Source organism: Sarcophilus harrisii, chromosome 3, assembly GCF_902635505.1.
Source record: "Sarcophilus harrisii chromosome 3, mSarHar1.11, whole genome shotgun sequence".
In the NCBI taxonomy this organism is placed as follows: domain Eukaryota; kingdom Metazoa; phylum Chordata; class Mammalia; order Dasyuromorphia; family Dasyuridae; genus Sarcophilus; species Sarcophilus harrisii.
The window spans coordinates 494642382-494656614 of NC_045428.1; the positions used below are offsets into that span (position 1 = coordinate 494642382).

Below are 14233 nucleotides of genomic sequence, written 5' to 3' on the forward strand. Positions count from 1 at the left end.
AATAGCAGTCAGATCCAGAATAAGTAGATTCCTTTTCTTTTTGTTCTTTCTGGTGAGAGACCTTTGCCTAGAGAGTAAAGAAGGAAGGAAATAATTGTGTTCCCATCTTCCATTTTCTTTTCTTTCCTTTCTCCAATCCATTCTCTATTCCAGTGGTTCTCAAACTTTTGTTTACAGTATCTTTATCCTATTAAAAAATTATTGAGGATCTCTCCAAAGAGTTTTTGTTTATCTGGATTATATTTATAGACATTTACCATATTGGAAATAAAGACTATTTTTGAATTTGTAGACCCTCTAAAAGGATTTCAGAGATCCCCAGCATTCTCTAGACCATACTTTGAGAACCACTGCTCTATTCAGTTGCCAAGATAATCTTCCCAAAACACAGGTCTGAGCTCTCTAATTCTCTATTCTCTCTAATTCTGGAGCTCAAGAATTCGCTGTCATTTCTTCCTGCCTCTAGGACAAAAAGGAAACTCCTCAGTTTATAACCAATCTCTGATATATCTGAGTCACTGTTATACATCACTTCAATTTATTCTATACTTTAGCCTAGTTGGTTTACTTTTTGTTCCCTGCCTCTTCGCAGGGGCTTATCTTCTATGCTTGAAATGAATTTCCTCTTCATCTCTATCTCTTTGAATCTAATTCTTAGCTTCTTCAAAACTCAGTTCTTGAACCCACCTTTTATGCAAGCTTTCTGAATTCTCCTAGTTATTAGTATTACTTCTCTCTCCTCAAAATATCTTCTACTTACTTATCTATATAATCCAATAAAAGTCAACTCCTTATAAGACAGATTTTATATTTTGTGTTTTATTTTTATTTATTGTGTTTTAATAGGCCTTTATATTTAGAGAGACCCAAATATTCATTGAATTGTTTTAATATTATCTCTACTTTTATAGTTAAGAAAACTGAGGTTCAGAGAAGATATTTTCCAAGGTCAAACATACAGTGTTAGGGACAGGATTTTAATCCAGTTTCCTGACTATAAATTATAAATTACTATAATCTGTGTACTGATTTAGCACCTGACTAAATTTTTATTTTAATATTTTTCCCAATTACATGTAAAACCAATTTTTAACCTGGGTTTTGTTTTGTTTTGTTTTTTACAATTTTGAGTTCCAAATTCCCTGCCACCCTCTCCTATCTCCCTCATCGTTGAGAAGGCAAGTCATTTGATAAAAATTACACATGCATAGTTACATAAAACATTTCCATCACATGTTATTTTATGTCCTTCTCTAATTGTTTCATATTCCTTTATCTTGTCTTTTCAGATCCACTGCACAGTATTGCCTGTCAAGGACTTTTTCCCCAATGCTTTCATAACCCCCATATGAGCCTCCCAACAGTCAGTTAGTTGTTTTTGGCCGATTACCAAGAGCCAGAGTACTGGGGCACTTGCGGAGCACTGGACATTCATAACTCTTTAACAGAGAGTTATTTGGATTGGATTGAACCTTGAAGGTCAGAGAGCATAGAGGACATCTGGCTTCTACCTTGACCCCCACTCCCATCCAAAGCCAGGTCAGACAAGAAGAGAACCTGCTTGTATCTGGGTTCTTCCCATAGCCCCTCCCCAACATCCCCTGAGCTTCCCCCACACCTACACCCTTAGGAGATGTACCAGCTGCAAACCCCTCCATTAAAGAGACAGACATTTCTTGATAACTTAAAACAACTTTATTCCACAAAATCGAGGGGAAAAAAGTCTGAGAAGGGGAGGAAGGGGAGCTGAAGAGCTGGGAGAGAGGATCACCCCCTTCCTCTCTCCCCACCACATGGACGCACACCCCAGCTTGGGGGGTGTTGATTTCCATGGTTCTTCTCCAGATCCGTCGCTTCCTTGAGATCCCAGGAGTTAGGGAAGGAGTGAGAGGAATGCCGCTGGGGCCTCTGGGCGGCACTGACAGCAGGACTAGGGTGGGGGCTGTCGGCAGCCCACCTTGGAAGCCTTATTTATTTGTTTTAGGACCGTGGCTCCGTCTGGATGTGACCCATAGCTTAAAAGGGAGAATCACTTGGATTGGAGCACATCCTGAGAGAGGGCAGAGAATGGCCCCCTCACTGGGTGGTGGTGGTGGTCAAGGTCTTCCGGGCTTCCTCCAGCATGGTCAGGAACTCGGTTTTGAATTTCTGTGAAATGGGGTCAACAGTTCCCTTGAGGTCCTCCAGGATGGGAGTGACCTTCTCCTTAATGTTTTTCAGATGCTGGGTCATCCTGGCCTGATATTCAGAGGCAGAGGGCAGGCCCTTATCCCGGAGCTCCTGCAGCTTCTGGCTCAGGTTGTCCTTGAGTTTCTCCTGGTAGGGACTCACGAACTCCCGGATGGTCTCGATGTGGTCCTGGGCGCTGGTTCGGAGCTGGTGGCCCAAGGGGATCAGCTTCTCCTGGAGATCGTCGAACTTCTCCTTGGCGCTTGCCTTCAGCTCCTGGGTCAGGGGGGCCACCCTCTCCCGGTAAGCTTGTAAGTCGTTCTGCCACTTCTTCTCAAATTCTTCCAGGTGAGGCTGAATCTTCTTCTTCACCTCTTCCAAGCCCTTGGACATATCCTCCCGAAGGCCCTCTGTCTCCTTAACTAGGCTTTCCTTCAGGCCCTGGTAAGTAGGGTTGATCTCATCATAGAAAGAGCTAAAGGCTGTGCTCAGGGAAGTCAGTGTGTCTGAAATCTTCAGGCTGTGGAGGGTTGGGAGAGAAGGGATGGGAAGTTATTGCCCCAGCTCTGAGACTCTGGGCAAGGTGCTTCCCTGCTGCCTGCCTTAGTTTCCCCTTTTGGAAAATAAGGATCATACCAGACAGAATGGTTACAAGGATGCAATGAGATAATGATCCCTTAGCACCGTCTCTGGCACACAGTGAGTGCCATATGCCTGTTAATCATCATGATTATTATTAGTTGTCACAGACAACTGGTCACAAGCCCATGTCACTTCTTTGCTTGAGCAGTATCAATGACTCCTAATTGCTTCTAGGATTATAACACCATTTCTCAAGCAATCTCCCCAGCTTCCACCCTATCTTTCTGGCCTGACTTTACACGATGGCCCTTTCCCATATTCTACATCCTAGACAAATAGGGTCACTGGATGCTTGTCATCCACGGTGTCCCAAAAGCCCATCCTTTCTCCCATCTGCCTCTGGGAGTCCCCAGCTCTCTCCTAGGTTCTGCTCTAGGGTGACTTCGTAAAGACCTATCCTTATTTCTCCTATTGTTAGTGCCCTCCCACCCCTACTCCCAAAGCCCTGTTTGTTTTCTAAGTACTGTGTATTTACTCATCAGGGTTTCTGTTTATTTCCTCCTAAAGGAATGTAGGTTTTTTGAAGGAAGGGACTACTTCTCTCTTTGTATTCCCAGAGCCTAGCCCCTTGCCAGGCACTTCGTAGGTGCTTATTAAATTGAAGTGAATTGCATTGCTTCTCAAATGGGGAATAGGGATGGGGGAGAAAGGGAAGAACTGGGTGAAACCCAGGGTAAACTCTGCTCAGGAAGGCCTATGACCCACTCTGTCTGACAGTGTACTATTCCTGCTCCTGTTCTAGTCAGATTCCAACTCGAGCCTTCCTTTCTTAAACTTAAAAATGCTCAGAAGAAGAAACTAGCCCCTGCACAAGCCTTGGAGGAAGGAAGGGAGGGAGGCTACCTCTCTAAGTTTGTCGGGCCAGGAAAATCTGGAGGTAGGAGCCATGGCTGGATGAGGGAGGACTTGGGGGTCCAGCAAGGGCCCCCTTGGGGAACGTGAGGCCCCAGCAGCTTCCTCCCCTGCTGCACTGAAGGTTCCCCCCACCCCCCAGAGCAAGGCCCGGTGTTCTGGGGTGTCCAGAGCAGGTTCCCAAGGTGTCCAGCCCTTCATCAAGCTGGGCTTTTCTAGGTTTCTTTTCCCACTTACTCTAGCTCTCTGCCCACAGAAGAGGCCTCAAACTGAGACATGTATTCCTTGCCGGTTTCCTTGGCGCTGTTCAGGTAGACAGTGAGGATGTCCTTCACCTGCTCCAGCGGGGTCTGGGGAGGCTCATCCTGCTGCCAGAGTAAGTTAGCCTGGCTCCCTTGAGGAGGGAAAAGAGGGCCGGGTCAGTGCTGCTTTCTGGGGGGCGGGGGCCCGAGGGAAGGGGTTCTGAGCCGGAGGTGGGTGCAGGCATTGGGCAGGGTTGCCCAGCTCTGCCTGCCCGGGGAGAGCCGCCCATCTTCCAGTGATCCCTGAATATAGGGGGTGGGGTGCCCGCCGGCCCGGACCCACCTGTGAGGAAGAGCAGGGAGAGGGACAAAACCAGGGCTTTCATCTTGACGACCTCTGCCTGTGGAGAGAGGAGAGAGCTTTCAGCCAGGGAAGAGGAGGAGAAGGGAGGTACCTGGGACAAGGCTAACCCCACGGCTTCAGGAGAGAAGGCTGGCCTTGGGGTTGCTCCTCTGCCCAATGGCAGGGCCCACGGGGCGGCCCTGGGGCCGTCCGGCCGGATCGATGAGCCGGAGCGTCCTTCCCAGCTAGGGCCCAGACATCCTCTCTGGAGGCCGGCCAAGCGCAGGGGCTTGGCCAAGGCGGACCAAAGCCCAGGCTGGGCTTGGCAGGGCTTACCTGAACGCTCTCTCCAGGTGATCTGTCAGGATAGCTGCTGCTCTCTCAGGAGCTGGTATTTATGCTCCCAACGGGGGTTGGGCTTAAGCAGAGAGATAAGGTGAACCTTCAGAAGGACATGTGGAGCTTGGAGTTCAAAGGTCACTCACCTCTCCTCCCCCCCTTCCCCTGAAATCGTGGGCTTAAGCAGGTAGACAAACAGAAAGTGGGGGCAGTGATTGCCCAAGGGGGATCCAGCTCTGGCTCTGCAATGCAGGAGGGTCCCTTGGTTCAGGCACGGGCTGGAGACAGACAGGAGTAGCCCCTGCTCGGAGCAATCCCCATCTTTTAAGGCTGGATAGAGTTGGGGGAGGCTCTGTCTGCCCCAAGCTGCTCCTCGGGGGCCCAGTCCTCCCTTCACAACCCTGGGTGAGAGGCAAGAAAGTCCCTGACATTCTTCTCTTGGTTAATCCCATTACCCACTTAATCTCAGGCCCTAAAGGAGGGCCTCACACACAGAATGGGGGAGAGGAGCAATTACCTGGGCACAGAGGGAGGGCAGGGTAGGCATGCCCCCAATCCAGATTTCTCTCACCGGGAGCTAAGAGGAAGTCCCTGTCTGGTTCCCCCAAAAGGACCACTAATGCTGACCCTCCCCCTTCCCTCTTTAGGAGGCAGAACATCTCTGCAGGAAGCACATATTATTTTTGTCTCCAAACCCCTCATCCATCCCACCCCTCAAAATCAAGAAAAGAGGAATTCTGTGGCCTCTGAAGCCAGGAGAAATTTTGGCAGTGGTTTTTGAGGGGGGTCTCTACTAATTTTCCCCAAATCCTTCTCAAACTGTTAGCATCTTCCAGGAAGAGTTTCCCTACTGACTCAACTCTGACTCACAGTACATCCATTAACTAGTACTGAACTTGTCAAGAGTTGTATGACCATAAACAAATTACTTCACTTAAGCCTCAGTTTCCTCATCTGTAATATGGGAAAAGTCAGACATATAATCCTTAATGAAGATTTAAAAGTACATCATATTTGTAGAAATATGGATAGAAGAACTGCACATGTTTAACATGTTGGGTCACTCACCATCTAAGTGAGGGGGTAGGAAGAAGGGAGAGAAAAAATTTGGAACACAAGGTTTTATAAGGGTAAATGCATATGTTTTGACAATAAAAAGCTTAAATAATAAAAAGTACATCATGTATGTAATAAGTTTTGCAAAATTTGAAGTGATCAAGTATCCATTCTTTCATTATTATAATTCAGTTTGTTAAGTGACCGACGGATTTGAGGACCATTACCTAGGACCTTAATATCACAGCATCTGAACTTTCATTTTGTCTAGTCTACCTGCACCCGGATAGAGAGCATCACACTGGGGATGTGAGAGCAGCTGGCCCGCTTTGGGAAGCTCCAAGAATACTGGAGGAAAGCTCCAGGGGCAGTTGTCCTGGAATGAACGGTGAAATAGACCCTGGCTCTAACTTCCGACTTAGCTACTTATTGGCTCAGTGACTTTGGGCCCACCGTGCCACCTGTGGGAGCTTCAGTTTCTTCATCAGTAAAATGTGGGGACTTAGACGAGCTCAAAATGGATAGTCCTGTGTGAGCTGGTGCAGATGGCACACACTCTCTGCTGTTATCTGTCTGGATTTCTCTGCTGATTTTGAAGTGTTTTCTCATGGACTGATTCCAACTAGATAGAAAGTTCAGACTGTATAATCACTCCTCTGAGTTCTCCGTAATACCTAGTATCAAACTCCAACTAGATAGAAGGGACAGACTGTATAGTCACTCCTCTGGGTCCTCCCTCATTCCTAGTATCAAACTGGAGAGTATATTCACTTCTCTGGGTCCTCCCTCATACCTAATATTGAACTCCAGACTGTATAATCACTCCTCTGGGTCCTCCCTGATTCCTAGTATTGAACTCCAACTAGATAGAAGGGACAGACTGTACAAACACCTCTCTGGGTCCTCCCTGATTCCTAGAATCGAACTCCAACAAGATAGATTGCTCTGGATGTAACCCAGAGAATTGTGTATTCACTCCTCTGGATTCTCCCTGATTCCTAGTATCAAACTCCAGATTGTATATTCACTTCTCTGGGTCCTCCATCATACCTAGTATTGAACTTTGTACACAACAGGTAACTTTAGTAATGGTGTTAACTACTGCTTACACTCTTGAATGCTGGAGAAAACAATTTCCTGATAGGATTGTAGGATTGACTGGCTGAGTAGGAAAAGTCCTTGCTTAGGAACCCAGAAGAACTGGAATCTAGTATCTCCTTTTTCATTTACTAGTCATGCGACCCTGAGAAAACTCAATCACGCTATCTGGACCTCAGTTTCTTCATCTATAAAATGGTGCTGAGAATACCTGTCATCCACCACACAGGGTTTCTGGGAAGATCAAATATGTTGTGCAGAGAATTTCCCCAAGATGTTCCTTGTAGGCGGAATTAAGGACTAATGTTCTGTATGTACAAGAAAGCTCCCTGGAGGGAAGAAGCTGCTGTGTAGAGGAAGCAGTCAGTGCTTCAAGAATGTCAGCTTCTTCCCAAAGTCTCTTTCTCAGAGGAGAGAACTTCTCCCAGGAGTATCCATGAATCTAAATGGCAAAATCCAAAAGCAGCAAGCTCTCCTCTCCTAATTTCTAGTCAACTCCATCCCTCTTACAGGCACAGACCATCCAGTAATCATGCTTTTCACTAATAAGGAAAGTCTTGCTATAAACACATTTTCTCTGGGTTACATACAGAGCAAAAGTTCAGAACTGGAAAGAACCTTGGAAGTTTTCAACCTCAGACATTCCAGGGACAGGGAGCTCATTATCTGTTAAGGAAATCCATTCCATTGGATAACTCTTATTGTTAGGGAATTCTTCCTTATACAAGGTGTTGAGATGTTCCCAAAAAGCTACTAAAGCTTAAAATTGCATCATCACTTTGGGAATGCCTTGCATTAAGCTAAAATCTGCTTCCCTGTCCCTTCTACCTTCTGGGGCCAAGCAAAACAAACCTAATCTCATTTCCATGGAGCAGCCCTTTGAACAACTACTTCAAGACAGTTATCATGTTCCAAATAAAGAAACCTCCTCTCCTGCCAGTTAAACAGTCTCAGCTCTTTCCCCATTGCTTGTAGAACAGTCAGTCCTCTCACCAAACAGGTCTGTGTCTTACTCTGTGAACACGTGCCCAGTTTTCATTGTCCCCCCTACAATGTTATCCAGCATCATGTCCAGAGCAAAAGCAGAGGATCTACCCCAGCCCGTAGCTGCCCAGCAATTCTGGATACCGCCAGGGACCTCGAGTCAGCAGGGCCCCATACAGGTTCTTGGTCAGCACCCATGCTTATCTATGCTGAGTGATCAGGGGATAAGGGTTAGGGAAGGATGGGGAGGTGGAAATCTTGGTTCAGCTAAACCACTGGAGGAAAACACGTGACAGTGGAGGGTGCTTCTTGTTTGTCCTCCGCCAGGACATCGGGAAGGAGCCATGCCATGAAAGGGAATTAATTGGGTTTAACTGAAAAAGGTTCTCTCCTCTGGAGCCATCAGGAAAACTGAAGGGGGACAGGGGAGATGGAGAAGGAAAGAAGGAAGGCTTGGGTGGTTGGGAGAAGGTAAGTGGAAGAAAATTTGGAAGAAAAAAATCATAAATATGGAGTTAGAAGGGACCCAGTTCCCTAATTTTTTTTTCTTCAATTCTCTAATTTTACAAAAACAGGAAAGCAAGATTGTAGGTCAAGCTCTGGGCCTGGAGTCAGGATAACTCGTTTTCATGAGTTCAAATCCAGTCTCACTCACCAGCTGTGTGACTCTGGGCAAGTCACTTACCCTGCTTGCCTCAGTTTCCTCATCTGCAAAAATGAGCTAGAGAAGGAAATGACATTCTAATATCTCTCTCTGCCAAGAAAACCCTGAATGGAGTCACAGAGAGTCAGACATGACTGAACACTTTACAAAGGAAGAAACAAGCCAGGGAGGACTTGTTCAACGTCCACAGGTTCTGAGCTTCAGACGCAGAATCTGAAACCAAGTGTTTTGATTCCAAGAACCAGGGCTTTTTTCCACTATGGGATGACCAGGGGGGCGGCAACCCAAATATGGCACAGCATTTTAAACAAACATGGTGTTCTCACACAAGTCTGGAGATCCCTTTTCTTTACCATCAGTTCATTGCATTGGAAGGGATTTTACTGATTGTGTAGTAACTAGATCCAATTCGTTTTTATAGATAATGAAACTCAGGTTTAGGGAAGTGACATGATTTGTTCCAGGTCACACTGGTGTGTGTATGTGTATGTATATATATGTGTGTGTGTATATACAATATTCATATACTATATCTATATACACACACATGCCTTTTTCCAGATTTGCAGAATGCCATATATATATCACACACACATATGTATGTATATCTATATATATCTGTCTCCTATGGCAGATCTGGGAATAGGCTTCCACACCCAGCATGGTGCAATTTCTACTTTACTGTGCTGCCTTGTCAGTTGAGTAGCTCGCTCTGTTATATACCACATACATATCACCACCAGCCCTTTCTTCTCTGGGCTTTTGGGTAGTTCTGGAATACTCAAAGGCAGCAACCTTCAGGGAAATGGGGGCACAGTTGATAGGCTGATGTGGGTTCTGACAACTAACTAGGTGATGGAATCGTCTATTGCTTAAAAATACCTCCTTCTTCCCCAACTTGTATTTCACCTACTAGAGATGCCTTAAAAATACAAATCCCATTGTTTTCTGTGTTGGTCAAATGCACCGGGGACTGTTATACTCAGTTCTGGACTCTACATTTTAAAATGGAAACTGGCCAACTCCGGTGCACTTTGAAGACCAGGAATGGAGGATTCTGAAAATGATAATACAATAGTAAAAGGAGCTCTGGATGTTTAGCTTTAAGATTCAGGAGAGGACTGAGAAGCTGTTTTGAAATATTTCAAGGTTTGTGCTCTGGAAGTGATTTAACCTCTACCCTTCTATATGAAGTAGTCTGCCTTCTGAAATACTGAACGTCCTTCTTTACTGAAAATATTTCAATGTAGGCTAGATAAGTATTCGGAGTCACATTCGATATCTTCTGAGAGCTTTTCAATGACGCGATCCTTAGGGAAAAGGACCACAGTTCAATCAGATAATCTTCTCACAGAACGAAAGGATAGATGGAACTGTGGCAGATTTTGATCAGGTAAGAGTAGGAAACTGTATATGTGGAGAGGGGTGGGGGAAGAGAAGATAGAGACATTTTTAAAGGTCAGGGACTTTTAAACCACAGCAGATAAGGAATCAGAGAAGTGGGGGAGGAGATCTGAGTAGCTCCACAACTACAGGGATCAGGTGAGAGGGAGGACGGGAGGTGGAATCTGAGCAGAGAATGGGAGCTAGATGGTCAGATTTGGGTCCCATGAAATAAAAAGGGCACTCCAGGATAAAAAAAGTTCAGGCTTTGACCCAATAGCCAAGGATAAGCAATTGATTTGGTCTGTTTGAATGCACAAGCTAGGTTCAAGAAATGGGGTAAGAATTCTGAAAATGGACAAAAAGAGACAGGAAATGGACCTGTGATTTCATTGGTACAGACAACATCTGGAAAGGAAATTGTAGAGACCAAAATAGGTCAGTGGCTTCTCCGCAACTTCTTAGTCTTTTCTGAGCTGTCAAGAGCTTCAAAATAAGTCATTTGTGCAAGATCACACAATCAACACATGGCAGATAGAACTTTAACCTGGATCTTCTTGGCTTTTCAGCCCAGCTTTCTACTTACTGTTCCACATGGCTTTTATATAAAGGACTTCCTAGAATCCTCTCATTTTAAAGCCCTGATTATTTTACAAGCCAATTTCTCCATCTCAAGACAGTGTGGGCCTTGAGCCCTTGAGGAACTGGCCTATCTTTAAAATGATAGAAAAGTCCTGGGCTGGAAAGATCTGCCAGGATATTTCCTATAATGGAACAGGGCTGAACTAGTACAGACTAGATAATAACACTAATAATAAATGCCTAGCATTTATATCTGCTGTTTAGTACCTGGCACACAGCAGCTTGTTAAGCATTTATTGACTCTCTCTCTCTCTCTCTCTCTCTCTCTATATATATATATATATATGTATACATATACTTTAGGATTTCTTTTATGTTCCTTAAAGGAAAGAGAAGTCCATTCTGACAGCTGTTCATAAATTACCTGAGTACAACTCATGTTTTTTATCCCAGGCTTCATTCTCATAGCAATTTATTTCCTTATTGATTTTATTAAATTTTTTAACCTTTCCTTAGCAGCCTCTTAAAAAGTTCTTTCCAAGTCTCTGAAGTCTGGGTGCTGAAAAAATCCCTGGTTATTAAGTCAATATTTAAAGTTGAAATATTTTCCTCCAAACCATTCCCTAAGTAATCATCACCACCCCTATTTCAGGGAGGAAACCTCCCTAAAGGAGGTTGAGGAAACCAACAGCAACACACTGGAGTGCTAAATGAGACTTCCAAACAGGCCCTCGTTGCCAATCTATGGTGAGAACCCTCTGCCCCAACATCCTCCAAGGGAGCATCCAGCCATTTTCTATTAAGCCAAACACTTTGAAACCTTTTCAGAGGAAAAAGACCACTCGGAGTGTTAAGGATCAGGGTAAAAGCTGAATTATGGCTTCGGGGGGGGGGGGGCAGAGAGGAGGGTTTGGAAGGTAGTGACAGAATGGACTGAATATGCCTTGCCCTATGGCACTGTCTACGTATTCAGCCTTTGGGTCTAATCTTGAGCTTTCCGGCCGAAAGGTTGTTTCTTTGAATCACAAGGCAAACAAGAGACTGACATAAGATCATAATCAGGTTTTTATTTATCATGATCCCCACACTGTTCAACTAGATTATTAGTTGTTAAGTGCCCCACAAAAAAAAAAAAAAATTAGCGGACTAAAGGTCTTCTGACTGCAACTTGGGTCTGGTGGTGGGTTTTGTTAAAATCTTTTTTTTTTCCCTTTTTCAGTCCAACATAAATGAGGAAGAAAAAAATACTTGTGACATTTCCAAATAACAGAAGTAAATAGCAAAGTATATTAATATACATTCAACATATACTGCGCGTATTGGTTACTACAATACAAAGCAATGATTAAAAAAAAAAGTGTGGTATAAGAGATGGCACGATTAATAAACTCACTGGCTTTTATCTGGATTTGCTAGAGGGGAGCAGTTTGCTTTCCCAGAAATACAGTATCATGTAAACAAAACAGAGTGGGGGTTGGGGAAAGGGGAGTAAGGAAGAGAGGGAATTCAAGAGACAGAAACAGATATGGAAAAGTTAAACACGCTTTCAGTGTTTTCTTGGTACCCTCCTGCTGGGCAGGCAAAGAAGTCACAATTAGAATAGAGACTGGGAGCTCACTACCGGACAGGTCAAAGACATGGGATGTGGGAGAGACCCAAAGCAGCTCCCCATGCTGGAGGAATTCATCAGTGGGAGATCTTGCTCAGGCTCCAGCGTGTCCAACGTTCGTTTTCCGACTGAAGACTGATTCAGTGCTGGCTAAAGGTGTGTGGGCAGGGGCCGAGGTTTGCGCTCTGAGGTGGGGGTGAGGAGAGGTAACCTGTCGGCAGCATGCAGCGGCCATGCTGGTCTCACATTTCCTTCTGTGCAAATTCGAGAAAAATTCTTAGGAGATTAGGGATGTTTTTGTGGAAAAAATAAAAGGATCTAGAGTCAAGTCCCATTAAAAAAAACACCCCCCCCCAAAAAAAAACCCCAACAAAAAACCCAACAACTAATGTTCAAAAGGAGACAAGTCCACATATTCTCCCAGCCCCCGCCAGTGGAGAAGGCTTTGGTTTCTAATAGTAAAGCACACACAAGAGGAGAAGGACAGATGAGAGTCATGGTGTATGTACTGCATCCGCAAGGGGGAAGGAGACCACAACATGTGTCACCCGCACCAGTAAGAAGTGCTCACAATTACAGTGTCATTAAAAGGAAATAAAATACTTTTGAACAAAGGTGCAAGTCACAATTCAAATAGAACAGAATCTAGTTAAACATTTCTCTTTTAAACAGAAATTCCTTTTGTCTTTATTAATAATAATAACAATAATAATAATAATAACAATAACAACATTTACCAAAAACAATTCCTACATGATCAAGAAGAAAAAGGGGGCTGAGGATGATGGGAGGTAGGGAGTAAGGAAGGATCCAAAAGAACCTCCTGTTCTTGCTGTGGCAAGGAGGCTGGAGGGAGGGCAAAGTTTGAAAGGAAAAGGTAAATATATATGTATATACATATATACGCATATGTATATGTATATATACACACACAGATATATATATATACACACATACATTATATATATGGGAAAACAATCCTTTTAGCGCAATTAAAAAAAAAGATGCCACAAAAAGCAGATTGCACCACTCTTGGGTGTTCTGTCTGTGGATAGAAGGGATGGTTTACCAAGGCAACCAGCTCTGGAGGTGACAAGAGGGGTTCTGTGTGCCACAAACATGCCCCCCTGAAGAAGGGGAAGTGAGACTTATCTTGCTTCAGGCTACTCCCAGCCTCAATACTAAGATTTGGGTAGGACTTTGGCTTTCTGTTAATAGCCTTGCCAGACTGGGCAAATCTTTTCAGCAGATCTCAGCAGGGAAAACTCATAGGGTCCTGACTGAGGGTCTCTTAAACTTTATTTATTGCTTGCCAATGCTAGATTCCACCCCATTCCCCCTTTCCATCCATTCCCTGATGTGTAGACTGTAGAGGCAGCTGCCCTCCATATTTGTTCCTGGCATCCAACGATGCTGGCAAGGATGAGGGGGCTTCTTGGAGGACTGCTTTGGGTGGTGGCTCAGAGACCCTAGGCGTCCATCCACACCCCAATCATCTCTCCTATCTAGAGCCTCCAAAGAAAACACAAAACCAAATGCACTTTTTGCCAAAAGCGGAGAACTCTCATTTCCCATTTATTTCCTCGGCGACTCGGTCATACAGGCAAACATGGTAGAACACCCTCTGAACCCCAAGGAACAGCACACTGATGGACTGGATAGGAGGAAAGGAGCTGTGATATTCCAGCTGGGCAAAAATACAATGGCGATTTGGCGCGATGCTGCTAGATACTGTGGGTTTAAAATGAACTTTTTTTATTCCCAAGCTGTACACAAAACCTGCAACAGAGAAGAAACAAAGATGAATCAGCGTTTGGTGTAGGAGCCCGACATCAGTGGGCTGTCTGACCACGCCTCCTAGGTGCCCCTGTTCTAGTTATGATTCTAACAGATGCCACTGGTGATCTTCCCCAAATCTCAGCCCACTCCTGCTTTCTCCATACAGAAGCTCAGACTATGTTCAAGGCAAATTGTTCCACCCAACATGTCTTATTCCTTTTAGCTTCTGTATCTGGACAGATGCTATTTTCCCTGGCATGAAGTAGAATTCCTACCCGCTGTCTCATAGCTTCTCTAGATACAACCTATCTTCCAAGGCAGAGACCAAATCTACCTCCTTCCTGACCAACCACCTCCAATTAAAACGGTGGTCAACCTCCTCTGGCAGTGTACAGCATTCTCTAGCTATACATCATTCATTTAGAACTTAACATCTGCTGATCACAATCCTAAGTTGTTATATCCAAGTGCCTGTATTTTGTTTCTCCCTA

At 44.7% G+C, this 14233-nt stretch overlaps 2 protein-coding genes across 7 annotated transcripts in view; both read right to left on the minus strand.

The window, feature by feature from the left end:
• Window positions 1-1676: 1676 nt before the first annotated feature.
• APOA1 (apolipoprotein A1) lies at window positions 1677-4694 on the minus strand. The gene is made up of 4 exons (XM_003764190.4): window positions 4585-4694; window positions 4249-4306; window positions 3901-4057; window positions 1677-2689 (listed from the first exon to the last, which is right to left on the minus strand). Exons 2-4 carry the CDS (start codon window positions 4289-4291, stop codon window positions 2077-2079), a joined length of 813 nt encoding a protein of 270 aa, XP_003764238.1. The 5' UTR covers window positions 4292-4306; window positions 4585-4694; the 3' UTR covers window positions 1677-2076.
• A 6707-nt stretch (window positions 4695-11401) lies between these two features.
• The window catches only part of SIK3 (SIK family kinase 3), a 263061-nt gene continuing 260229 nt past the window's right edge, over window positions 11402-14233 (minus strand). For all 6 annotated transcript variants that reach the window (XM_031961307.1, XM_031961309.1, XM_031961306.1 and 3 more), the window contains one exon: window positions 11402-13742. The gene's annotated coding sequence lies outside the window, so the exon portion shown is untranslated. The remainder of the gene's footprint in view (window positions 13743-14233) is intronic.